At 41.8% G+C, this 26,771-nt stretch overlaps 1 protein-coding gene across 3 annotated transcripts in view; it reads left to right on the top strand.

Annotated features, from left to right (window-relative positions):
- PKHD1 (PKHD1 ciliary IPT domain containing fibrocystin/polyductin) overlaps positions 1 to 26,771 on the top strand; it is a 239,168-nt gene that overhangs the window by 209,209 nt on the left and 3,188 nt on the right. For all 3 annotated transcript variants that reach the window (XM_038131605.1, XM_038131604.1, XM_038131606.1), the window contains 6 exons: positions 203 to 1,208; positions 14,319 to 14,454; positions 15,021 to 15,108; positions 18,470 to 18,577; positions 22,245 to 22,400; positions 22,919 to 23,053. In XM_038131605.1, coding sequence (XP_037987533.1) covers positions 203 to 1,208; positions 14,319 to 14,454; positions 15,021 to 15,108; positions 18,470 to 18,577; positions 22,245 to 22,400; positions 22,919 to 23,053 — 1,629 coding nt within the window. The remainder of the gene's footprint in view (positions 1 to 202; positions 1,209 to 14,318; positions 14,455 to 15,020; positions 15,109 to 18,469; positions 18,578 to 22,244; positions 22,401 to 22,918; positions 23,054 to 26,771) is intronic.

Genomic DNA, 26,771 nt, shown 5'->3' on the forward strand with positions numbered 1-26,771 from the left:
GACATCTAGCGGTAGATGCAGTTTCTACTTATTTAATATCTCTCAGTGTCCAGGCTTCTCTTAAAACTATGTAAAATTTTAACACTGACAAATTGACCTTTAATTTGAAGTGGGAAAATAAGGACCTATTAAAAAATGTTTGAGATGATGTCTGAAACAATTAATTTTTTTTCCCCCCCCATGTCCCTTTATTCTCTTCCAGGAATTTACAGAGATGACAGCAAGTGCCTCTTCAAGCCCTCAGTACAAGGCTACTTCTGCAAACAGACAGATCATGCACTTGTCATCTTAGAAAACTTGGATTCCAGTGTGGACAGCCAGAGATTGTTCCCAGTGGTCACAATGACTGGAAGCTTTATGGACACCTTCACTGATGAGACCTCGCATTCTCTGTGTTACTCTGCAGAGCATCGTTCTACTTTCTTCTCTGTTCTGCCTTCCACCAAACTCACCACAGTTTGCTTCCCAGACCTAGCACCTCTGGCTTTCAGACTCTACCTTCTCAGTGGCCAAAACACAACGAGGCTGCCCCTTGCCATATTCTTCACTGAACCACTCAGCCTTCGTGTTTTCATCCAAGGGAATTATGTCTCTCCAACCCCATCTTCTTTTTCACTGAATGCAGGGGCAGGAGCCAATTACTTCAGCTTTGAGGACAACCTTCTCTATGTTCTCCTCCATGAGAAGGAACCTGTGGAAATAGTTGCTGGCCTTTCCCTTCTGGTGGCATTCACTGTAACTGAGGCTGCTGGGGAAGAGGGTGAGGCAACCATAATACATCAATTGGCTGATTTCTTGAAGCTTGGTCGTGACCAAGTCAGAGTAGTCTATAATGTGCTGGGAAGTGAAAGCACTTTGCAGGTAATCTCAGCCAATGCCAGCAAAAAGAGATATCACTGCCCTAACATGGCATTCTGCACAGCCTTTCAGAGCAGATACAGCCCACAGGAAGAAGGGACACAACCAGGGAGCACCCGGGCTCTGCATCCACCTGATGGGGCTGGTCCATCAAGAGTGCTGATCATTGAACTTGGTGATCTGACGGGTCATCCAAGAAATGAGTTGACAAGTGACCACCTAAAGAGTTTGGCCAGAACAATTATCAACACTCATCAGACTGGAGACCTTCAGAGTGGCCTTGGCTTACCAGTTGACACCTTAATGGTGACTCAGTCTGCTTTGCTGTCCCCAAGAGAAGGTAACAGTAGGTAAGTAGCAGATGTATCATCACCAGATACTGATTGAAGTATAGCAAGGCACTTTATTCACTTGATGTACTTATTAAGTTCTTCATTGACTGAAATATGACTAACCATGATGAAACAAGTTATAAAATTTCCATGACTTGCCCAGAGAAGCTGTGGCTGCCCCTGGGTCCATTGAAGTGTCCAAGGCCAAGCTGGATAAGGCTTGCAACAACCGGGTCTTTTGGAAGGTATCCCTGCCCATGGCAGGGGTGGAACACAATCACCTGTAAGATCCCTTCAAACTCAGACCATTCCATGATTCTGTGACGTCAGAGCTATGCCCAAGTACTGGCTGGATTCCCAAGTATCCATTACCATGTTTTTCTGTTGGTGCTCATGAGTGTCTGGAATGCAGAGATGTCAGTGGTGCCTCAAATGAGGAACAGAGTTCCTGGAAGTCTGCCTTGAAACTATAAAGAATTTGGTTTATTCAGGCTATCATAGCTCTTAAATTCTAAACAATTAAAGCTATGAATGTTCAAAAAGTGATGTGGCACCAGGGATGTGTTATTAAAGATGGGTTATTGCCTTTACTATCTTGAAGATCTAAACATTTATTCATAATTTTTTGAAATTCAAGGCCACAAAAATCTGTTTAATCTTTTACTTCAATATCCTGCAGGATACAAGCCACTACTCTTCACTTTGATGCCTTAGCCTTGACTCTAAGTGTTGATTCTTTTAACCTAAAATTCTAGAGATCCATTTGGTCTTGATGAGTCAGGAGCTGGGAACATCCAGTACTACCTGAATATGTGCCTAGGTGTTGGATCCTATTCCTGTTCTTTCTGTCACAAATACTTGCCCATTTCCTCTTGTCAGCCTCTACCTCCAGATTCCCATGAGAGCACCTGGCTTCTTTCCCCCACTTTTACATCAGTGGCTTTCTGGGCATTGATTCTTCCTCCTCCTCCTCCAGATACCTTCAAAGTAATCAAATCACCTCACTGTCTGCTTTGGAAAAATCAAAATATTTGAGTTCTGGTGAGTGTTTCTTTCTTTCTCTGTTTCTGTTTTCTGAATCTGTTTGGAAGTGGGCATGACTGAAAGTCAAGGTTTCCTTCTTGGCGGATTCCCCAACTTTGGACATTTTAAGATTCAGCTGCATAGGGTGCTGGGCCACCTGGACTAGACCATGATTTTTCCAAGAAAGGTTGGACCGCAGGATCACTGAGGTCCCTCCCAACCTGATATTCTATGATTGTATGGTGCCAAATGCAAAAGTGGTATTAAATCCCATTTTCGACTGGCACAATTCAATGATTCCATTAGCCCATTTCCCCACAGAAACAGGAGAGCTTCATGGTCTTCTGTTTTCTCACTGTATTCTTTAATTCCTTTTCAGTTCTGACTTTCCAGAACCCAGTTCCCACTGTTTGCCCAGATCCTATATCCCCACATGATCTGGGCCCCCATGTTTGACTTTTCTGTTGGTAATTTATCAGCCCACAAAAACTTCCATGTATTTTATCAGTAGTGGCTTTATATTTGTATCTCCATGCAGCTACAGCAACAGACCTGCATCTCATTTTAACAGAACAACACAGGATACTCCTTTGCTTTAAAATAATTTCCCCCTGGAGCTCCCTTTTGAGCTCTGCCAGTTGCAGAGTTCTAGGTCAGTTTTGTACATACTAAATTTTATTGATATTCAATACCAAGACTCACTTTTGAAGGTCTTTTTTTCCCTCTCCTCCACAGCAACAAGCAACCCTTTCTCTCCCTCCTTCCTCTGCCCCTGCCTTGCTCTTTTCAGCCTCTTACAGCCACTATTTGCACAGCCCAGATGTCAGCCCTTATCTGCAGAGGAGGCTGTGAAGAGCAGGGCTGGGATGGGAGCAGACAGCAGTGTATTTCAGCATCAGATCCTGAAACTGTATTAAAAGCATATGGGTAATATGAAAAAGGTAATATCCCATCTGTTTTCAATAGGGGACATAGGATTTGATGTTTGGCAACCTTATTGTGTACTCTCTTGATATTGCATAATGTTATTTTTTGATGTTGTGCACTACTGAGGCTTATCCAAGTATAAGTATACTCCATATATTCCATCTATGCAAGAAAGAAATTGGATTTGTCTAAGACTTACCCTCTGAAATTAATACCACATCCTCTCCCATTTACTGCTGACCCATGGACCATCCTGATTTCTGGCAGTGATACAAACTCTGTTCACATGCTTAACTTTTCTAGTAGACACTGTGTGGTTCATGGTGGAAAAGCACCCAGAAGGAGGACAGTGATCTGTGACTGTAGGAATCTTTGTTTTATTGTTTGGTTTTTGGTTTGTTGGTTTCTGCTGTAGGTGGTTTTTTGTTTGTTTATTTGTTTGGGTTTTTTTTTTTTAAGGGAGAAGAATTTTATTTTTGTTTTCTTTTGGGTGGGTTGTTTTGTTTTGTTTTGCTTTGCTCTTGTGCTTTTGGTTTTGGGGTTTTCTTGGGGTTTTTTTGTGGTGTTGCATTTGGCCCAATGAGGAATTCTTAAGTGCAAGATCAGAGCTTAAATCAGGGCAAATTCTGAAGATATACTGCATTTTGGATAAGCAGAACCAACATCACTGTTATGAGTGGGGCTGTTTGTGTTACACTGAAGGACACTGCAAAATGAGACAGCAGAAAAATTATTTGGGAAATTTTACAGTGGGTGGTGAGGTCCTGGCACACGTTGCCCAGAGAAGCTGTGGCTGCCCCTGGATCCCTGGAAGTGTCCAAGGCCAGGATGAATTGGGCTTGGAGCAGCCTGGGATAGTGGACGGTGTCATTGCCCATGGAAGGGGGTTGGAACTGGATCATCTTTAAGATCTCTTCTAGCCCAAAGCATTCCATTATTTATATGATCCCAAGACATGATCCCAAGAGACCATTTAAAGGAGGGAAACACCATCTTCCGTGTGCCAGCAAGGAAACCTTGAGGCTGCCTTTTTTCAGGCAGAAATGACATCTCCACACTGGGGCTCCTCTCCCAGGTGTGTTTTGTCTTCCTCTCTGTGCACACTCTGTAGAAAGATTCCAAGCAGCAAGGATCAGGAGAGTTCCCCAGGATGGAGGCTGTTTTACTACACACACAAGAGCAGTGCTAGCCAAAAGCCTTGGATTCACTGTCCCAATTATGGGAAGAACCGGGATCTTTATTGAAGAGAACACTCACATCACCGGATCATAGGACTGGCTCAGAACTCACCCACCCTCAGCTGCTTGGGCTCCTCTGCACTGTTATTTATTGCTCTCCATCAGTCATAGCTTTTCTGGAATTACTCATGGCTGACATTTCCGATGCAATAAAGCCCCAGATAACCTGTGAAATTAAATCAGGGTTTTCCTGTTGGGACATGTACTGTCCCCACTGTCTATCCGTCTCCATTTAAGCAGCACGTGCTGGCACAGGCACAGATAATGGGGCTGGGGTTACAAGTCAGACAAAGTATGCCAGTGTATTTTTCTGTGGAAGGAAAACAGGAATATTTTCACACCTGAGTCATGCAAAACCCAGTCGGACCATCGGAAATACACAGGACCTGCACTTCTGCCAGGCCCATCTCCTCGGGCTTTCAGAGCAGTGAATTGTCCCACATCACTATCATTCTCAACAACTCTCAATTTCAGAGAGACCTTTTCTCTCTGAAAGGAGTCTGGAGCCAGGGGAGGGTTGGTCTCTTCTGCCAGGTAACAAGTAACAGGATAAGAGAAAAGCCTTCTTCTTCAAGTTTCACCAGGGGAGGTTTATGTTGGATATTAGAGAAAAAAAATCTTTCACTGAAAGAGTGGTCAGGCATTGGGACAGGCTGCCCAAGGCAGGGGTGGAGTCACCACCCCTGGAAGTGTTCAAGAGGTGAATGAATGGGACATCTGGGGACATGGTTTGGAGGTCAACACAGTGGTACTGGGTTAATGGCTGGACTAAATAGTGTTAGAGATACTTCCCAGCCTTAATGATTTTATGTTTTTGTAACACAACAGCAACAACAAAAAGATCTTTAATCAGCACAGACTGGGTGTTCATTTGCAGCCCAGGACAGTGAGGCTGAAGGGGAGCCTTGGAAACCCTGCTGTGGTGAGGTATTAGTCAGTAGGTCTGTATAACACACTGCCAAGCCTTTAAAAAATATGGCTTGTCTGTTATGATTTGAAGTGCTTTTATACATGATTTTAATTTAACTCCTTTGTTAGGGTCACTTCAAGCACGGCTCATTAATTTGTCAAGAGAAGACAGAGGTGATTGCTGTGACTGCTATATCTTGCACAGCTGGAGAGTCAGAGATGTCTATCACATAGTTTATCTTCCAGTAAAATGCCTGTGTATAATAGATACTGTGATGTATTTACAGATAGAAATCCCTGTTTTGCAAAATCTTCCTAATATCAATATAAATATGAAAGAACAAGAAGCACAATGATGAAAATATTGTGTGTCTTTGTGCAAGTGCCTTTATACAAAATCAGGAATATAATTCTGGGAAGTTGTCCAGAAACCATTTGGTCCCTATCCCCACAATACTGCAGGGTGCTTTGCTCCTTCTTGACTTTTAACTGGACACAAATGGAAATATTTTTTTGTTGAGAGTTATGTTTGAGGTAGCATATGAAAAATGGTGCTTGTGCAGGAAATTTGAGGCTCACAGCAAGGAATAAAAGGGCAGCAAATTATCAAAGAATGGCTCATTCCCACAGCAATTCCCATGCAGAGCACTAAATGAGATATTACAACTAATTCCCTGTGTCACATGGCACATATGCAGGCAGCAGGGCTGGAGTTCAAACTAGATTAATTCCGACTCCTCCTAACCCCAAAGTTCTTGGATTTGGTAGCTTTTGTGAGGTTTCAGGCAGGCTGCTGTGTGGAATTGCGCAGGGTTTTATAAAAAAAAGACATGACAACTTTTTTCCTGCATAAGTGTACAAGTTTTTCCTCCAGTGAGCAGGCAAAGGCAGGATGCTAACAATCAACATGTCAAGAGCTGCAGATATTGTAGCACTTGAGGTTATTTCAAAGTTTTACTTGCTACAGTCCTCAAGTGAAGGTGTGGAAGCGATGATACTCAGGAGCTTAAACTAAGCTTAAAATCTCCTTTAATTTGAACTTATTTAATTTTAGGTTAGATATTCACAAGTTTAGATTCAGGTTAGATATTCAGTGTAGAGAGCATATTCTTGTGTAGAATGTGCCAGTCACAGCTGATGTACAAAAAAAGGAAAAATTCAGTTCAAGTAAGTAAAAGGAAGGACATTTAAGATGATCATGGAAACTGAGTTTATTTTAAGAAATAAGGAAGAGAATCATAAAACCATTTAGTAAAGAGTTTGTTTAACTTGGCAAAGCAAATCTGGAAGATATCATTCTATCTGTGAAAATATGTTGCAAGAGTAAATACCAGTGAGGAATCTCTTGATAGTAATGGACAATGACAGCACAGGAACAAAAGCATATAAGGCGTTGAGAGGTAAATTTGTATTTAAAATTAGAAGTAGGTTCCTTCTCAGATAATAAACTGGAAGAGTCTTGCAATAGAACTGGAAAGAGAACATTACACTTTTCCATTCAATAATGTTTTCTTGATTTTTTTCCCTACATGGCCAAAATTATGTTATGAATTTAGTTATTTATTTTTTTATTTATTTACTTAATAGTTTGGAGATAGTTGAGGTGGCCAACATTTCTTTTACAGTCTAGTAAAAAGGTGGGAAAGTCCACATGAAAAACCTAGAGGGCTTTCCATCAGAGGAAATTCTGGTTCTGTAATGGGTTCTTTATGGGAGTGATGGGATAACAAATATCATGAGTATGAAGTGGGGGTTAAAACTTGAACAAAAAGTGTTATGTCATATAAAACTCCCAGATCAAAAGTTGTACTTTTGGAATCAGGATGAAATTTTATTGTCAATTCATAATTATTTTTCTTATTGGGAAGCTTAGTTGTGGGATGGGCCAGAAGAGGTAGGTGGTCATTGGGAACTTAGAGACTCAGACACATCTTCCCATAGTGAAGGTGGTGACAATGGATGTAAAAAGAGTTTATGTGAAGGGATTTTGTGTCAGCAGAATATTTATCTGTCTGATCAATAGTGAAATCTTGGGCTATTACTAATTTTTTGCTTCTGGTAGAATTGAAATTGGGCATCAAAACTGAATTGTCAATGTAAGGAACGCTCAGTCATACTAGGCATGATGATGCTACAAAAAGTCTTTAATTATATAGAGATTAGGCCCCAGACCTACTGTTTTATCTTTTTTTTTTTTCTTCATATTTAAATCAAGGAAGGAAAACTAAGGAGACATCTTTTCTCCTGAGTTAATAGAGTAATTGAATTGCAGCTTAAGTGTAAATGTTTCTCATTCAGCCTGTTCCAAACAAGCACAAAACATGATGTCTGCCCATAAGATTGTTTGGTTTTGAAGGGGGAAATACCAAAAGCAGCCCTTTGTATATCAGCCTTGTGTGAGGCCAGCATTTCCCTTGCAAGTTTCCAAACAAATCTCCAAACTACCTTCCATGGATCTTCACATTGGCTCTCCAATAATAGAAGATAAATACAATAGCAGTTTTTCCCCACTGCTGTCCTGGGCAGGAACCCTTCTGACAGTGTAGGGTTAAGAGGGTCTATCACCAAGATACATTTCACCTCTAAGTCTTACATTTTAAACTAAATTTCTGTTAGTATCTAGTGTACATGGTAAATGTATCCAAGAATTTGTCATTCCCACTCAAAGGTGACAGCTGTGAATTACAAGATTCAGGCAATTAGAAGTCCTACCCCCCACATAGCTTTGGTTTCTTGCTCTGACAATGGCCTTCCAAAACTCAGCTAGCTCCTCTGCAGGAAAGGAGCAGGAGGTAGGAAAGGTGAAAGGAGGGCAGGAGAAAGCAGAGGAAGGGGACGGTGGAGAGGGTAGGAAAATTTGGGAAAAGGAGCACAGGACTTTGCATCTAAGGGAAGAAGGAGGGATAAATTGCCACATACCCACCACACCAGCCTTGGTCTTTGAAACTGAAGGGTTTGTGTTAATACATCTCAGTCAAAAATGAAGATGATCAGCTCAAGGGAAGTTATTTCCTATTCCAGTGTTCCATCAGAAGTTAATGTAGTCCAGATACATGCAGGAGATCCAGCAGTGTCCCTGCCGTGCTTCTCAAGCACTCTAAAGAGATCTGATCCCAGCACTGGTACCCCAGTGCTGTCAAACAAAACCTGCCTTGCTCGTGTCACACATGAATTTATTTTCCCTCCTAACAACTAACGGGACCTGCGACATATGCGATGATTTACACGACACAGGCACCAGCAGAGAGGAGCTGCTGGCCATGTCTCCAAGGGACCAATCCTGTCCCCACTCCACCTTATTTAACATGTGAGTGGTGTTACCTCTATCAGCAGAGCTTGTCTGCTGTGACATTCGTGTGAGTGACGGCCGTGTCAGCTCCCAGGCCAGCCCGCTCTGCTGTCGCATCGCGCTCTTGGCCTCCGCTGCGCATCTGATGGGAAAAATTCTTCCACATGCTTTGTTAGCAGGAATCTGGTGAGCAAAGGGTTAAATGGCTTGGGGTGCTGAGCGTTTGTGGGGTAGTGTGCGTGTGTATATATGTATATGAGTGTGTCTGTGTGTGTATATATGTATTAAAAAAACCCAAACATATATATATATCTATATCTATATGTATACATACACAAGCACCTTGGTTTGGCTGTAGGACCTCGTGCCCGCAGGCCACAGTCACATTATCATCTGGAAATTGGATAACGACAGCACAATGACAAATCCAGGTTGCCTGCAATAAGGTGCTAATCCCTTTGCTTTAATATCGGAGCAGCGTGTAATGATGTTTGGACATCACTCCAGTTTACTGACGACCCCACTGGGGCCGGCAATAGAAGCGTACAACTGTCTAACAAGCCATCAGGTGACCGCCGTCGTCAAAGCAACGGGGGATGCAATCTAATCTTCCCTCCATCCCTTCCAGCTCCCAATAAGGACCAGATTATAGAAGTGGCCCATCAATGCTTGGTAACTCGAATCAATTAACGTTAATTCGCACAATGCTATGATGTATTGTGATCACTTTCATTTCGGAGAAGGGGGAAGAAATTGCTATAATTCACCTAAAATGAGGTTGTCTATGGTGCTGAGGTATTAATTGGGTGTCCATATTAAATGGAAAAGGAGCACGGTAGTGAAGGAAAAGTGGATGAGTGACTCTCTTGGCTGCTATTGACCTATCAGAAGAAGACAGTGCCCTTTTCCTTTGCTTTTATCTATTACAGTTTTCCCTATTGCGTGTCAAGTTGATGTATTATAAAAAATTCATTTGGTGACCTTCCACCCCCCTAGCAGATTAAACAATTTCACTGGGATGGCATCATTAACAGGGCCTTGCATTTAATGATGATTTCTCTAAAAGGCCACGGAGATTCGATTTTAAGCTAACAGATTTATTGCACTATTATAACATATCGTAAAAAACTGTACCACCTACGGTCTGGTTTTAGGATAGAAACTGTTTGAGAGTTTATGTGGAGCTTAAAGTGGTATTACCTTGGGATATGCAGCGCGGCAAAGCTCTGACCTCCGGCGTGATGCTGTTTACTTTTAATAAAAGACATTTCTCTGACAGTAAACTTGGAGACTGTGTTATGGAGGAGGCCTGGCTTAGCTCCTTGCCACTGGCTTTGTAAACAGGAGCATTTCTACTGATCTACAGCTATTAATGGAAGTCACTAATGAATCTGGAGGATGTTTCTCTCCTATCTGATGCATCTGCTCTGTCCCTCTCCTTCTAAAGCCTTCTGGTGATCCCATATCTAGGCCTTCATCATCTTTGTTGTTCTAATGAAAGAAGGGCCTAGAGGGGAAGTCACAGGAGGAAAGGCTGAGGTCACTTGGTTTGCTGAGCCTGGAGAAAAGGAGACTGAGGGGAGACCTCATTGCAGTTACAACTTCCTCATGAGAGGAAGAAGAGGGCCTGCACTGATCTCTGCTCTGCGGTGACCAGTGACAGGACCTGAGGGAATGACATGAAAATGTGCCACGGGATGTCTAGGTTGGATGTGAGGAAAAGTTTCTTCACCCAGAGGGTGTCTGGGCACTGAACAGCCTCCCCAGGGCAGTACTCACAGCACCAAACCTGGCAGAGTTCAAGAAGTGCTTGGACAATGCTCGCAGGCACAGGATTGGTTTTTGGGTCTGTCCTGTGCAGAGCCAGGAGCTGGGCTCCATGATTCTCTTTGATTTCATTCTATAACATGTGAAAATACGGGACTTGGTGGAAATACAAGTCATCCTTCAAATACCTTTTTTTGCTAAAAGTAGGAATGACCTCAGACTCCTCATTGTCTTCTGATGCTCATGTCACTCTTTCCCGTCTATAGTAATTAGTGACAAGATCTGCAGGGGGTGACAAAGCTCCAACAGTGCACCTGAGAGGGCAGAGGTCTGGTTTATTTCATCATCCCATGACATCAGAACCCATTCTCACAAAAAAACTCTGAGTTCCTCACAATCTTTCCAGTGAATATGTACCTACTTTGCCTGCCACAAGTCCTCAGCTTGCCTATGCCCTGTCCTTGCTGAACCTCCCTTTCTTGAATCCTTGAATCCTTTGCAGTCCCCACCAGCAATCACCACCTTTTCAACAGCAAAGAAAAATGTCTTTTTGGCTGGAACATGATTCATTTAGTCATATTATTCCCTAAATTCTAACCAATTTCCTTCCCCTACCAAGGATACATTGATTTTACAGCACATTGTAGACATACCAGACAACTGTTCAATTAATTTCAATGTCTATTAGGAAAATAAATATGCCAGGGGCTGTTGTTTGGCACCAAGGCCAGCTGACATATTTCAGCATGGCCTCATCCAAACTTCCGAGTGAAAATATTTTCTGACTGTATTACCTCCCAGACCATTTGGGAGTTGCTCTGGAATTTGCCATTGGACATGAACCACAGGTTAAGAGGGACTGAAAGTTTAACAGTAGAGGTGATCAGGTGTCAGTGCCAAGGCTTGGTTTTGGCATCATTTAGTTTTCTAGTAGACACACTGACTTTAATGGAGCCTTGACCCAGGCTCTCATCCTGATCTCCTTCCCCTTGACGTCAGTTGATAATAGTACTTCTTCTTCTTCTTCTTCTTCTTCTTCTTCTTCTTCTTCTTCTTCTTCTTCTTCTTCTTCTTCACACTACTATTATTGTTGTAGACATTATCGTGATGATGTGATATAACTATATTAGTAATGATATTACTATATTATATTAGATTAAATATCAGGAAGAAATTCCTCCCTGTGAGGGTGGTGAGGCCCTGGCACAGATTGCCCAGAGAAGCTGTGGCTGCCCCATCCCTGGAAGTGTTCAAGGTCAGATTGGACAGGGCTTGGAGTAACTTGGGATAATGGAAGTTGTGCCTGCCCGTGGCAGGGGGTTGGAACAAGATGATCCTCAAGGTCCTTTCCAAACCAAATCATTCTATGATTTTATATTTTATGATTACAGTTATTATTACAATTGTAAAAAAAATGAAAAGTTCTCCTTGATTTCAGGGATACTTCATTTCCTGTGCCCCAAATCTCTCCACCAAGTTTCTCAATTTATCCATAATACCTGCAGCAGACCCTCCAGTTTCTGCCCTCAAACTTCCCTGCTGCTAAAGGACAAGCACTTGCTCTCCTGTGGAGCCTCAGCCTGTTCAGCAGACACGTGTAGGCACTGATGATAGGATCAGGGATGCCTGGTGTCCCTGCTGACTGAGGCATCCCCAGCCTGCTGTGCCCACATCTAGAAGAGCTGCAGGGCACTGAGCATCAGAGCTGATCCCTGTCAGCAGGGAATTGCCAACCAGCCTGCTCCTGCCCAGCAGGAGACTCCAGGGCAGTGGCAAACAGCACATCCTTCATGGCTACAGGATGAAGGCAAAGGCAGGTCTTGCTCTGGTCCTTGCTGGGCTAAGGGCACTCATCTACCTCCACCTCCCTAGGAAAAAGCAGTGCCAGGAAAGGCTTATTTTTTTCCAGCACAAATCAGCAGGAAAGCAGCAGGATGCTCCTTTCTCCTCCTCCACACTGACATAATTTTAAGGAATATAACTTGCTGTGTGCAGGGTTGTGCCCTAAGGCAGAGGCTCCCTCACAGCACGAGTCAGGTTGGACCATGTGGGATATAAACACTACATTCCATGCTGTGTTAACCAAGTTCAAATTACCCACAAACAGATATTCATTTTTACACTTCCATTTTCAGTATCCATGTCTAGTTTTGCTTCTTTCTGTTTTCTTCACCATTATTTTACCAAAGAGTGAAAGAACAAGGGAGAATGGTTCTAAATTAAAAGAGGAGAGATTTGATTAGATGTTAAGAAGAAATTATTTACTGTGAGGGTTGTACAGGTTGCTCAGAGAAACTGTGGTTGCCCCATCCCTGGAAGTGTCCCAGGTCAGACTGGACAGGGCTTGGAACAACCTGGGATGGTGGAACTGGGTAATCTTTAAGGTCCCTTCTAATCCAAATTTTCTATGATTCTATGACTCTATGACTCTATGGTTCTATGATTTTATGACTCTACTCACCTTAGGGAGTGAGAACTACAGTCTAGATCCACATTTTGCAGCAGCCTTCCTCTACGCACACTTTTAGCATGTAGAGACTGGGGTGTGAATTCAGGGCATTTTTCTCATTTGGTAGAGAAGCTGAGGAGAGAAAAAAAACATTTTGGGCCTTACAGAAACTATGCCAAGACTCACCTAAACCTCTCTCTGCTCAGCTGGAGCCAGGGAGCTCACAGAAAACTGCAGCTCTTTTGCTTGAAAACAGGAATGACTTGGTGTGTTGTATATGACTTGGTGTTTGGTGACACAGTTGAATGCACATTTTTGGAAGAAGGTGGATAACAGCACCTTATTGATGCCCCTGACAGGAATTTCTAACATAACACCACCTTTGACTCTTTCCCACCAACAAAAATACAAGATAAAGAACCAAGACAAGAACTGAAACTTCAATCCTTGAGCTATCTTTCGAGTCTGCACATATCCTCAAAACCTTAGTTGATCTTTCCAGCAGCTGAAGTTCAGACCAGTATTTTCCATCAGCTCAGTATGAACAGTTTCTAGTTTGTAATACAGAGCAATACTCTGAAGAAACATCCACAACCATCAAAACTAGAAAAAAAGAGTTAAAAGCAAAGGAAACTTAAGCTCCATATATCTTGTGTTTGTAAACACCTTTAAGCAAACACTAGAGATCAATGAATAGCTTTTCTTCTTTCAAGACAATACCAAACCCCCAGCCACTTCGTTGCAATTGCAGATTAGAGCATTTTATATATATATAAATTATATATATATGAGATACTAAATGGCACAAAGCACTGGGAGAGGGAATGAAATGATCCAGGCTCAGAATGAAGTGTTGATTCTTTATTCAAATGCAAAAGCACTCTCCTGGGATGTTCTAATTTAAATTTCAGGCTTGGAAAAACCAATGTCTTTCAAGGGGGTGTCTGTAACTGCTTTATTTCAGTCTGCAGACTTTGCAGATTGGGAAGGTGATGGCAGGAAAAAGAAATGCAGTAAAGCCCTTTAATTGGTGTGTTTGTATAGAGGAACCAAGACTTCGTTCTTAGAGGAGCTTAAAGGTTTTCAGTGAAAATGTTTCTGCTGGACAGGGAACATTTGCAGGCTCCACTGCTCTCAGTGCACTTCAATGAGGACTTTGGGGCTGAGGCATTGGATTCATGAATCCATAAAATCCCTGTCTCTGCCACATACTTCCAACATGATACCAGGGACATAAATTACTTTGTTATTTTCTCACTTTTCCATCTGTAAACTGGGGATTGAAACAAAAGGATTTTTTCATACTTTGTTGCTGCTTTCTGTTTGGAAGTGAAAACTCTTTCCTGTTTCCATGCATGCTGCCCTCACCCAAGGAATAAAAAGGGTTATGATATGGCAAATATCATAGTAGGTAGGTAGAAAATAGAAACAGAAAATAACATCTAAAACTTTATTTCTTATTTTCCTTCTTTTTTTTCTTTTTTTTTTTTTTCATTTTTCCTTTCCCATCCTTTTTCATGTGAAAGAAATGGAAGCAGACAACATTCAGAAACATGCTTATACAGGAGACCCTACAGCATCTCCGTTCAGGTGCAGCCTTCAGATGGAGAAATTGAGAAGCAGCTTCCTGTGCAGCCAAAAATCATTTTCCTGGACAGAAAGGTAGAATTTCCCTCCCTGCGCATGGAGACTTTTATTAATTCAGTTCTATTTTGACAATTGAGATTTTTGACATTTGAGATTTTTGACCTGGAGCCAGGTTCTGCTCCATGGGGCCCAGCAATGGCACCGGAGGAACGGGCAGGAACTGATGCCCAGCAAGTTCCACCTGGACCCGAGGCAGAACTTCTTTACTGTGCAGTTTGTGAGCCCTGAATAGATTGTCCAGAGAGGCTGTGGAGTTTCCCTCACTGGGGATATTCCAGAACCCCCTGGGCACAATCCTGTGCCTCCATCCAGCATGACCCTGCTGCAGCAGGGAGGTGAGACCAGATGAGCCACTGTGGTCCCTTCCAACGTGATCCATTCTGTGATGTGGCCTCACCTTGAAAAGTTATAGGGACCTTTGTGACATTTGTAACAGGTGACACATAAATGCAAACTGCCCTCAGACAGGGGGGCATATATATTTATATATAAAATATTACAGATATTAAAACCATCAAAGCTTTCTTTGGTCTTGCTGAGAAGACAAGTTCTTAATTCTTCTCTTCTGTTCTTCCTCCTAGGGTGAAAGAATTGACAAACTGGGGCCTCCTGCAGAGCCCTGGGTTGTATCAGCTCATCTCAAGGACTCCTCTGAGGCTGTGCTGAAAGGTTTGGATGTGTTTTCCTATAGCAAAGGTTATGGCAAAGCAGCTATGCAAAATGCTGGTGATAACTTTAGGAGTTCTCCCTGAGAAATACTGCAGTTGAAAACCAGTCTTTGGGCTGAAAACAGAAGGTTGCAGTAAGAGTTTGGTGAACTGCCAGGGGGGCATATGCTACATCGGGGAAAAAAAGCTTTTACAATGTATTTTTTGTGCTCTGGCAGCTTAAAGGAAGCATATCCTATAGTTTGTCTTGAAAAGACATACCTGGGGTCAAAAGTAAAAGGAAAAGAATGAAGAACTAGAAATCCTAATGCTTGATTTTCAATTTATGTCAACTGGGGTAATTTCTTTAGAGTCCACAACAACCTTTTTATCCCAGCAAAGGATCTGGCCAATACAGACAGAAACAACTGCCTATAGATTATCATTAAAATATTATAATGTGAAAGTGTTTGGTTTTTTTTCATGGTGGATTTAAATGTTCCCCTTCTGGTCCTCATTTATCAAAACACATGAACTTCTGGAAGACTCATGAAAACTTGTGAAAAACTCTAAACATGTGAGGAATTCCCTCAAGGTTGTGTGAATATGCTTACACATAGAACCTTGTTCAAGTAGAGTGCTGAACCAAACACCTGTGGATGGTCATATGCTGCTAAATTAGAAGTTGGAAATGATAATGATTATAGACTTTGTAGTTTAATTTCTAAAATACTTAAATATAAGCAAGAAGCACACACAATGAAAAGTTAGGTTCCCTATTGCAGAAGAAGTATTTTGTTCACAGTAAAGCCATTTGTGTGTTCTTTTTGAGTTGAAAAGTTCACATTTAGAGAAGATAAGTAGCATTTATGCTGTAGATCACAGCTTCTCATCCTTTCAGTCCCTGTTTCTGTTAATTAGAAATTCTTCCTACCACAAGACCGTTCCAGGATTACAGGTTAGAAAAATCCTTTGGTGTTTTCTGCTGCTTTTCATGCCTTTTCAGGGCATGTCCCTAAACTCCTTAGGTTTAGATTTGCCACAGATTATTGGATCAGGTACTGACTGACAGTGGGAGGAAGGAAGGGGGGAAGGAAGGGAGGAAGGAAGGAATGGAAAAAAGAGAGAAAGAGAGAAAGAGGGAAAGAGAGAAAGAGGGAAAGAAAGAAAGAAGGAAGGAAAGAAAGAAAGAAAGAAAGAAAGAAAGAAAGAAAGAAAGAAAGAAAGAAAGAAAGAAAGAAAGAAAGAAAGAAAGAAAGAAAAAGAAAAAAAAAAGTCACTGAAGGGAAAGACACTTCACATTCTCTAAAAGACTAAAAGATACATGCATCAAATTAATAGTCAATAAACTCCAGCAAAGGAAGAGCAGCACAGTACAGATGTTCTGCATGTAATAGTTTGCTGCAGTTTTCCCTTTGACAAACATCCTTATTGCACTCGTCTTTTGAAGCACATGAAAGCAGCATTTAATGGAAATGGGTCCCGTCTAGCACACTGAGGCTGCTTCATCTGACAGCAGCCAAAGTGCCTCGTGGAAGGCAGTTTAGCTCCAAATTAGCTCTGCTTCTACGTTAAATACCAGCTTGCCTGAGAGATCTTTGGGAAGACTCCCATATATATCTGTAGTGTTCTGAGCTTTGAAGCATATGTGCCTGAAAGCTGAGCTAGTCTCTGTTGAGAAGTACAGTACAGTACTCCAGGCTTCATCACACGCTAGAAATGGCAATTATAAAGTATTTGGACGCAGCTGACAAGGCCCTCTGTTGAAATCTATATTACAGAGAGTAGGAGAGCCAAGAAAATCTTGGTAGACAGTACAGACACTGTCATAAGGAGGATCATACAGGAGTGGTAGGTGGATGAACCAGGATTAGGCTGGAGCAATAAAAGAAGTCTACATTCCCACATCTCCATCAAATCTATTCACAGTATAAATCACTGATTATTTATCTATCACAGCTGAACCTGGGGACTTGTAATGAAATTGGTGGTTTGGTGTGCTAGATATTGTGCAGAAATAGAAAAAAAACCCCACATATGTAGTCAAAACTAACTGGGATATTAACCAATTAAATTGTGCCAGAATCATAGAGAGGAGAAACTTTATCATTTATGTTGCTAAATAATTAACATGTGTCATGGTTTTGCCTAAGGCCTTGTCTTGGGCAATTTCTGGCCATAGTTCAGCATTTGCTAATTCACCACATTGTCCAATATCCTGAACATAAAAATGGCAGAGTAGAAATGTCCTGCCCACATTCAGCTTTATGCACCTTCACCTGTGGTGCTTAACTGCAATAAAATGCCAAAGCACCTGTTTCATAAAGCAAAGAGTTATGACATGCTGTCCTTCATAAGGCAAAAGTCTGTGTTTGTGATCACTGGAGCAAGTCCAGCATCCTGAGGAAGTTCTGGCATCTCACCCCCACCTGAAGCAACATTTGGAAATTTGTCAGCCTTTAGGATTTCACCCTTTTCACCCCAAGAGTCTGAATGCAGACCAGTCCTGGCCAGCATCACTCAAAGGCCAGGCCTTGGCGGGCGCTCAAAGATACACACAATAAAACGGGGATCCAGTTGCAAAGTAAATTATAACTTTTTAAAAGAGCCTACAGAAATAACAGTCATGGCAAGGACAAATGTTGAGTCAGAATGGATTCCCTGATAGATCACAACAATTCTGTTTTCTGGATTTCATTTTAATGCTCCCCATGGAGTTTTTCCCTGCCAGACTTCCAGCTGACAGCATCTCCTGTACTGTCTCCACAGAGTCACCACAGACATTTTCCATGGCCAAATACCTTTCAAAGCATCTGACAGAGATGGAGAAAAATTCCAAGAGATTTAACAATAGGACAGGAGGGAATATGCCTGAAAGATAGGGTGAAACAAATCAGAAAAGAATTGAAGATTCAGCTTGTCCCTTAGTTACAGGGGTTGACTCCGTTAGACCATCCCCTTGGGACACTCTCATTATCACTCTCCTAACCTTGGTGAAGTACTTAATCACACAAGACATGAGTTAAATTTAAAAATGGGCATTTGGAACTTTCTTGTGAATCTCTATAACTCTTGTCACCTTTGTTTGATCCCTTTAACTGCTGCATTCATGTTACACCCCTATAACAAACAGAAATTGCCATTTTCCCAATGAGCTCAAAGAATTAATATTTAGAAGCTGAAGCCCTCCAGTCCATCGGGAATTTGTTTTCTGATTATCTCTGTGTGAAATTTTCTGTAGTTAAATACAATGTTTATGATTAAGATGGACAATGAATTTAGGCTTTCTGAAGTTCCCTAAAGTCATGAGGACTCCATGACTTCCTTAAGTGGCACTTACCTGGTTGATGTTAATTTCAATATGATTTTTTCTGACTCTCCAGGGCTCACCCAAGTGCAGGTCATAGAGGGATGTGCAACCTTTTCCAATCTGGCTGTCTCCAGCTCAGGAACAAACTGGAGACTTGTGTTCACAGTCACATCACCTCCAGGTAAGCCCTGCATTTTGTATATTCTTTGATTTGGTAAAATCAAAGCCCTACAGGTGGCCTGAATTTATAAAAAAGGAGTCAAACTTTGTTTGAATGGGTGGAGCTATGCCAAACCTCTAAGCAGCCTGAGTTCTGTTCCAAATCCAAGTTGGCATTCCCCAGGCAGCAGGAGAGCTGGGTGATTCCTCTGCTATTCATGCAAGATCTCTCAAATCTAATGAATAAGTACAGAGAAGTATTGTCAGAAAAAGGTGCCTCTTTCTCCCTGGATTCCCTAGTATGTATCCCAAGAAATCGGAAACTTAATATCAGTTAAGTTGCCTGAGCAAACCTTTTCCTATAAATTGCAACCTCTCATTCCCTCTTTTTTTTTCCCTGTTTATATTCAGAAATTTTCCATCTGTGCTCCTGGCTATTTTTCATAGTGCCTTTTCTTGACTGCTTGCACCTGGTCACCTTTATAGATGGTTATGCACATTCAGAGCATAACTCCAGGACTGGGCTCTGCCAGGGCTCTCCTGAGAGCTTGTGGAGATGATGTTTGCACCTTCAGAGGCCCCAGAGCATCTCAGTAAAGAGGAGGCAGGTGTGCTTATGCCTTCTTGGAAATGCCAGCTGAGGGGGACAAGACACCCTGTGAAGTCTGCCTTGGAAAATCCTCAAGATGTCTGCACAAGAGAAGCACCCTGAAACTGTTTGGGGGCCTAAAATTATCTCTAAATTTGTTTATGAAGGTATAAAGGGGTCAAAGTGCTGGTTTCTTGTCTCAGGATGATTGCTGAGGCAAATCTATGGAGAAGGAGGAGCAGGTCTGGCATGCAGTCCAAGGACATATTGAGATATAGATTTGTAAGACCATGTGTAAAATCTCTGCTGTGGTATTGCATCCATCCATCTATTCATCCATCCGTCTATGCATCCATCCATCCATCCATCCATCCATCCATCCATCCATCCATCCATCCATCCATCCATCCATCCATCCAATCTCTATATATAGATATAAATGCATGGATATCTCTCCAGATAAATACCATTGTAGATGATATAGATATATTATCCATCTATCATAGATAGGATATATAGATATATTATCTATCTACCTATCTTTCATGTCTTGCTTCATCCAGACAAAAACAGAGGGAACAAGTACATCTGACTTGTGAAGTGGCCAAGTGGAAGTGGGTAAAAAAAATATAAAAAATAGAAGTTTGCAAATATTAAGGCTGCCACAAGTGGCTCATCCAAATCCAGTGCTTCCCACGGCTTGCCAAAGGGAGAATTGGGGTGCAGGGAGCACTTGGAGGTGGACCTTCCAAGGGGAGGATTTTTGTGTATTTTGAGCTGCCAAACACATGCAGCTCCCACTACCTTCTAATCAGTGAGAGCAGATGAAAAGTCAGCAGCTCACAAGTTCTGATTCTTTAGGCTGGAAGCACAGCTAAATGAAATGTGTTTAGAAAGCTGTTTCAGGGAAATACCAAAATCTTTTTTCTGAACAAAGGTCAAACAGAGATCCCTTTTCTGAAATATTTAGCCAGTCAGAGAGTTACTAAGGATTAATAAGAGAATCACAGAATTATTTGGATTGGAAGAGATCTTCAAGATCATTGAGCTTCAAATCCCCTGTGTTGGGAAGGGATACCTTCTAGTAGACCAGGATGCTCAGAGCTCCTTCCAGGCTGACCTTCATCGCTTCCAGGGATGTGTCAGCCATAGCTTCTCTGGGCAACCTCTGCCTGTGCTTAATATCTAATTTAAATCTGCCCTCTTTCAGCTTAAAGCCATTCCTCCCCATGGAGGATGTTTAGAGGTACCAATGTGCACAGGCAGCTGATGCACCTGTGCAGGTATCACCTGTGTAAATCGGATTATTCCACACTTTTAATGTGCATTGAAAAAGTACACATCAAAAGCACAATCTCTTTTGCTCTTTGTAATTGGGAGCCACGATGGAGGCAGCATAAAGGTTTTTACACTTCCAGATTCTTACTGAAGAGGTTTACTTTAAGGAATTAAACAATCAAATAGTAGATGTTTGTGATACATCTTCATGAACCAGTTGCTCTGTGCACCTAGCCTGGCATAATTCAGTGTTTGGAGACAGCTCAGGAGGTGCAGCTGATGTCAAATGCAATAATCCCAAATGTTTTAGTGGTAGCTCCTGGGGAGAGCAGACTATTCATAGCCCTACTGCATCATCCTGCTCCGTGTTTTACAGTAATATTCCCTTCACTGATATGGATCCCAATGGGTTTGATACATCCACTTTCCATTTAAACCAACAGCATCCTACTCACAAACTATTAGAGTAGTGCAAAACACCTTTAAACACCTGTCTGTGTAGAGTCCTTGATACCTGAGAGATTTCTTCTCTCAGCTGAAGTTCATATATGTTTGTACCTGCAGGCAGATTTCTCCCAATTGGGACATGCTTCCCACCTTGTTCTGATGCAGCTCAGCTTCGTTCAGGTGGACAACACTGACACAAACCTAATTAGTTTCTGCTAAAAGTACCTACAGCTACTTACCCTGGTCTCCAAGCCTCTATCTGATAGCATTTCTGATCTTTTTTTTTTTTTAATGAATTGATGAAAATAAAGGCTTTTAGATTTTTATTAAAAGCAGAATCAAATAAAAGAAATATCCATCTATCAAAATGTTTAGAATTGTGGGGTTAGCACCAATAATGAGTCAGGTAGTAAGACACATGAGTTGATGTGCTAATCCACATCCTTCAAGGTGGGCTACAGAGAGTACCAGGGCCAGTTTTCCTAAACTCCTGTCCTTGCCCAGCACATCTGCATTCAGAACTTGTTTTGGAAATAATTTAGGGAATCAAAACCTCTCTCTATTTCAAAAGGGCAGTACTAATCCTCTTCCAGTCCTTGCAACTCAGATCTGAGACCCACTGAACTCTTGAACATAGATACTATGAGCAATGCCTGGCTTGATTCTGCCATTTACAGAAAACTTTAGAATCTCTGGGTGCAGAGCATTACCCAGAGCTTCTGTCTTTCAAGAGACTAAATATTTACTGTGTAACAGCAGGGACGCTGACATTTTTTATTTATGATGTTCATTATCAATGTGGTGGAAAATATTAACGAGTTCACTGGGAATTTTCTGCATCATGGATTTAATCTTCGTGCTGGTGAATATTTCTGGGTTCCCCCTAACTTCTACTGATATGATTCAGGTATAGCCTGTAAAAAAAAAACAAAAAAAACCCCAGTATTAAGAACTGTCTTATCACAACCAATTTCTATTGCAGAAAATGTGCATATTTCCTGTAGGGGCCTGATATGTCTGGCCTCAAAAGCAGATGCATTGTGAATGTATTTTCTGAAGTTTGTGTCAGTTAGACAAATTCATAGAAGAAATATAAAGTACTGTTGAATGCAAAGAAGCTGTTTATGCTTCAGAAAGCACTGAAAGCTTGAAACTTAGCTTGTAGAAAAATTGTTACACGTTTGGGTTGTCCTGGTACTTAGTCCTAAATGAGTATTGTCCATTAATGTTGGATCTGTCTGGAAATAGATGGATTTATGGTTTGTCCCTGAATGCATCTTACCAGTGGCATCCCATAAAAAGCTCTAGGGTGATGTTTTAGCTGTGAAATTGCTTTCCTTGCTTTTGTAATAAACTGACTGCTTCAAATTCTCAGGGGTGAAGTTCACTGTGCTGTCCCAGCCATTTGCCACCTTCCCTGTGCCCACGAGAGCCAGGGCCAGCCTGATCCTCGTTGTCATACTGGGTTCAGCAGCGTCTGCATTCATCATTGCTCTTTCATTCTGCTGGTTCAGGAAGAGCAAAAGCCACAGTAAGTTGGAAATATCCACAAAACTTTATACTTGCAGTCTCCTTGTTTTATTTAACAAATCCCCAGAGTGGCCACGATGGGTTTCAGACAATAGAACTCAGAAAAAGCTGTGGGACGTTCAGTAGTTAGGGGTGTAGTTTGTAGTATATGAAGAGACAAGAATTGGGCTTCAGTAATCAATGTGGGTCCCTTCCAACTCAGAATATTCTATGATTCTGTGATAGCTCAAGGTTATACAGTTTTATGCCTATAAAAGGTGTCTGAGTCCAGACAAATACTACAAATGTTTCTTCTTGGAAAGGATTGTTAAGCACTGGAACAGGCTGCCTAGGGCAGTGGTTGAGTCACCATCCCTGCAGGTGTTCAAAGGTGTGTGGATACAGCATTTGGTGGCATATATATATCACCAAGCAATATTCTACTATATATTCAACAATATGTTCAATTTTTGCTTGAATTAATAATCTCTGCTGAGCAGAGATGCACTGAGGGTGATGTGACTGAGTGTTTCATTGCAGAAACGAGGACTGAACGGCCTCACCTCCCACGGGACAGCACCAAGAGATCCAGCGAGCAAGCACAGCCTCCTGCAGCTCCCACCAAACCTTGCTACAATCAAGGACCAAAGAAAAGTGGAGTGTCTGTAGCAGGAGGTGAGACTGCAATTCATAAATGATTGGACACCAAAAGAGCCAGTTTATGTCTTTTAACATGTTCACATGTTCCCTAGGAAGTGATGGAGTAACCATCACTGCAAATGTTCAAAAAAATGTGTGAGGTGTGGCAGCTGGGGAGAGGTTTAATGGTGAATACAGTGGTGCTGCCTTGGTGGTTGGATGCAGTGATCTAAGAGGTTTTTTCCGCCTTCAATGGTTCTATAGGTTTGTATTTGACCAATGGCACATTCTTGAAAGGTCTATCTCTTTTATTGCCTCCTCCTTTTCCTCCTTGATTTTTTTCTGTTTGTCATTACATCTCCTATGATACAGATGAGTGAATTTCCAGCTACACTGAAGGAAGCAGCATAATCCCCCTTATGGTCATGCTGTGATTTTGGGGTGTCCTGTGCAGGGACAGGGCCTGGATTTCAGTGAACCATTTGGGTTCCTTCCCCACAGTCCAGGATATTCTATGATCCAATGAGCCCACGATTTCTCCCAGCGTTTTTGGAGTAGGGCAGGGACCAATACTCCTGGTGTCCCCACATGCCTGGAGGAGCCGGGCTCTTCCCTGCCCACATCTCCAGGTGCTGCAGGGGGATCAAAAGCTCTGGGCAGGTTTGCAGGCTGTGAAGGACAGCCCTGAGTTACACTGGAGGTAAGAAACCCACCCAGGGCTCATTTGCACGGTCCTGTGAATCCACTCCAGCAGCCCAAAGCAGCTCCACTCCCACCCAGGCCACCCTGTGTCCCACTCTATTCCCCAGGGTCCTGCCACAAACAGCCCTTTCCAGCACACGTCCTCGAGACTTGTCCTTTCATCATCTTCTGATCAAACCCGACTCCTTCTGAGGTCACAGAACAGCAGACAGCCCCGGGGGCATGTGGCTGGCAGCACAAACCACCGGCTTCCCTTTCTGCAAGTGTGAAATGTTCTTACAGTGGTTGAGGGCTTTTTTTTTTTTTTTATCTCACCTGCCAACAGCACAGATCTAAGGGCATTCGGGTAACCCTGATGAGCCCCCCATTTGCTCTGTTTTGGGAATTTCTTTTTCCTCCTCCTTACCGAAGCCTATGGATTACATAAGAGGCAGGAAGAGGCGAGCTGGAGTTTTATCTCCTTTTAATTAGTGTCTATCACAAAAGCAGAGGGAGAGAGAGAAGGAGAGAGGAAATTCTGCAGTTTATGTGTTTTGATATTTGCCATACTCTTCCAAAACACAGCATTCAGCTGTGTGCCTTAGGACACATATCTGCTATAAATTCATTTTTTATCTAATTTGTCTGAGATCTAAGCTTCCTGTGGAGGTCTGAGATCAAAGGATCTGATTCTGTCTGATGTCGGCTCTGACACATAATGCGTGCTGACTTAGTTCTGTCTATAAACTCGCAGTGGGAGGCTGCCACTCTCCCTTGGCACCTTTACATAGTGAACTTTCATTTTGGCTGGGGAGGCTGACAGGTACAGCGTTGATTGGAGCTGTCGTGTAAATAATTCATGGAAAGAATTTTTTTTTGTCAGAAAAAGGCAATCCAGCCACTTAGAGTCTTTTAGGAATAGTTGCAAGACAAAAAGATTCCCCAATATGTTCAAATCTAAACAAGGATAACAATATCTTAAGTGAATTTAATACATATGACTTGGAAGCATCTAATGTTTGATTCCCCCCTATTTAAAGTGCTGTTGGTTTTGGAGACAGAGAGAGAAGAAATCAAAGCTGCACTCTTTTTGTTTAGTTTCTGCTTTGTAGCTCTTCCCCTCATAAGAAATACTGCTTTTCCAACACAATTAAGTGTTCAAGGCCTTTATTTATTAATCACCACAGTAAGACTAGCAAAACAGAGATTTTCTCATTGGTGGGTTCTTCTGGAGTGCAAAGTTCAGTGGATCAAGGGCCCTGGATATTGTACCAAAAGGGGCAGCTGAGGATGAAGATGAGGGAGAAACTAATATTCATAGTTATGCAGCACAGCAAGGAGAAGGAATCAAGATATTGCCTTGCCTAACCTTGGTCTAACAAGAAAAATCTCCTTAGCTTCTTGTAATTATCTCTCTCTTGAATTGAAGAACTTTTGATGGACTAAGGCACTGTTAACAGAACACACCTGGAGGTGCAGGATCATATTGTTGCTTTTTGCTTTTTGCAATTTATTCTGGTGGTTCAACAGAGGGCTTGTATCCTCCTACAACTTACCTTTCCAGCTTCAATTTTCTGTCCTTTCCCTGAACCTTTTCAGAATGGTACCTGACTGATTCTTCTTCTGAACTCCTTGGATGTCTTCAGCTAGAAATCACTGTTCGTTCCTGAAAATGTAATCCCAGTCTGTAAATTGGGTCTCCCCTTCTGGCTCCTACTTTGCTCACATCAGCTCCTCCTCCTTCCTTTCTACCAGTTTGCCATTATCCCTTTGTTTTAGAAAATTTCATCAGAATCAATTTCAGTTTAAATTCCAAATCACCAGTGGAAACACTGAATATCTTCCATTTCAGTGGTAGAGTCTGGTACTGCCAAACATCCCTGAGAATTATTTCCCATATATAATTTCTGCCTGAGATCTGTTAGCTGATACTTAATCCAATTAATCATATGCTTTCATGATATCAAATAGTTTGTATTTAATGTTTCAAAATCAGGAATCTCAAGGCAGTACTTCATCCTTGGAACTGCTTCTTTCCAGAAAACTTGTAGCCTCTTCCACTGATTCAAACTTGCTTGAAAAACCTTTTTTCCACTGTTGATAATGGCACCTTTGAAGATGAGAGAGTCAATAAATCTCCTGAACTAACATGAAGCTTTGGTATAAGAGATCCTGACCTTATTATCTTGTTTATGTGTCTAAAGAGGAAAATTGAACCTGGTGATGTATGTAATTTGTACTTTAGATCAGCCGACTACCTAAAGTTAAAGCCAGCTTAAGAAGGAAAAGTGCTAAACATAATAATATATCTGACTGCGGAAATTTTGGAAACAACTTTCTGGTGGATTTCCAAGAGGTACAAACCTGAAATTTAAATTTATGAGTGTACAAGTTGAAAAAAACAGCAACATCCTTTAACAGAAAAAATGAGAACAAGCCTGAAGTCATTGCCAGGCCTGTCAGACTTCAGGCTGGTCAAGGAGTGTCTGGACAACCTTTCTGAAATATGATTTAATTTCAGGTGTTTTTGTGAGAAGCAGGGGTGGTACTCAATGATCCTTTATGGGTCCCTTCCAATTTGAGATATTCTGTGATTCAGCAAACAGAGTTCCAATTAATGAATTACAGGAAATGCAGAAGAGAATGAATCTGAGCAAAAGGTCTGAGCAGCCATGAGGCTGAATGTCACAGGCAGTTAAGGGTTAAACTGAAAGGACAAACCTAAAACATCAGAAGTGGTAATTACACATTTTCTGGCATTATTTGTGCTAAGGACCTACAGTGTGTGTGCTGATAAATGGACAAAAAAAAATCTGATTTTGTCCACTCACACGACACATTGACCAGCACTAGTTCTGGATTTGGAAAGTGTATTAAAGGTTTGGGTGTAGGCTGATGGCATTTTTATTTTATGGGGGGAGGGAGAGGATTACAAGAAAATTATAAATGTTTTTAGCATCCACATGAAGCTGCAAATTAGGCTGCCAATCACGGCACACTCTGTCTGCTCAGAAGTTATCTGCCATGTCACTACAAGTGACCCTGCCTCTGTTATTGACAACCAGTTGATAGA

This window comes from Motacilla alba, chromosome 3, assembly GCF_015832195.1.
Source record: "Motacilla alba alba isolate MOTALB_02 chromosome 3, Motacilla_alba_V1.0_pri, whole genome shotgun sequence".
NCBI classification, from domain to species: Eukaryota; Metazoa; Chordata; class Aves; order Passeriformes; family Motacillidae; genus Motacilla; species Motacilla alba.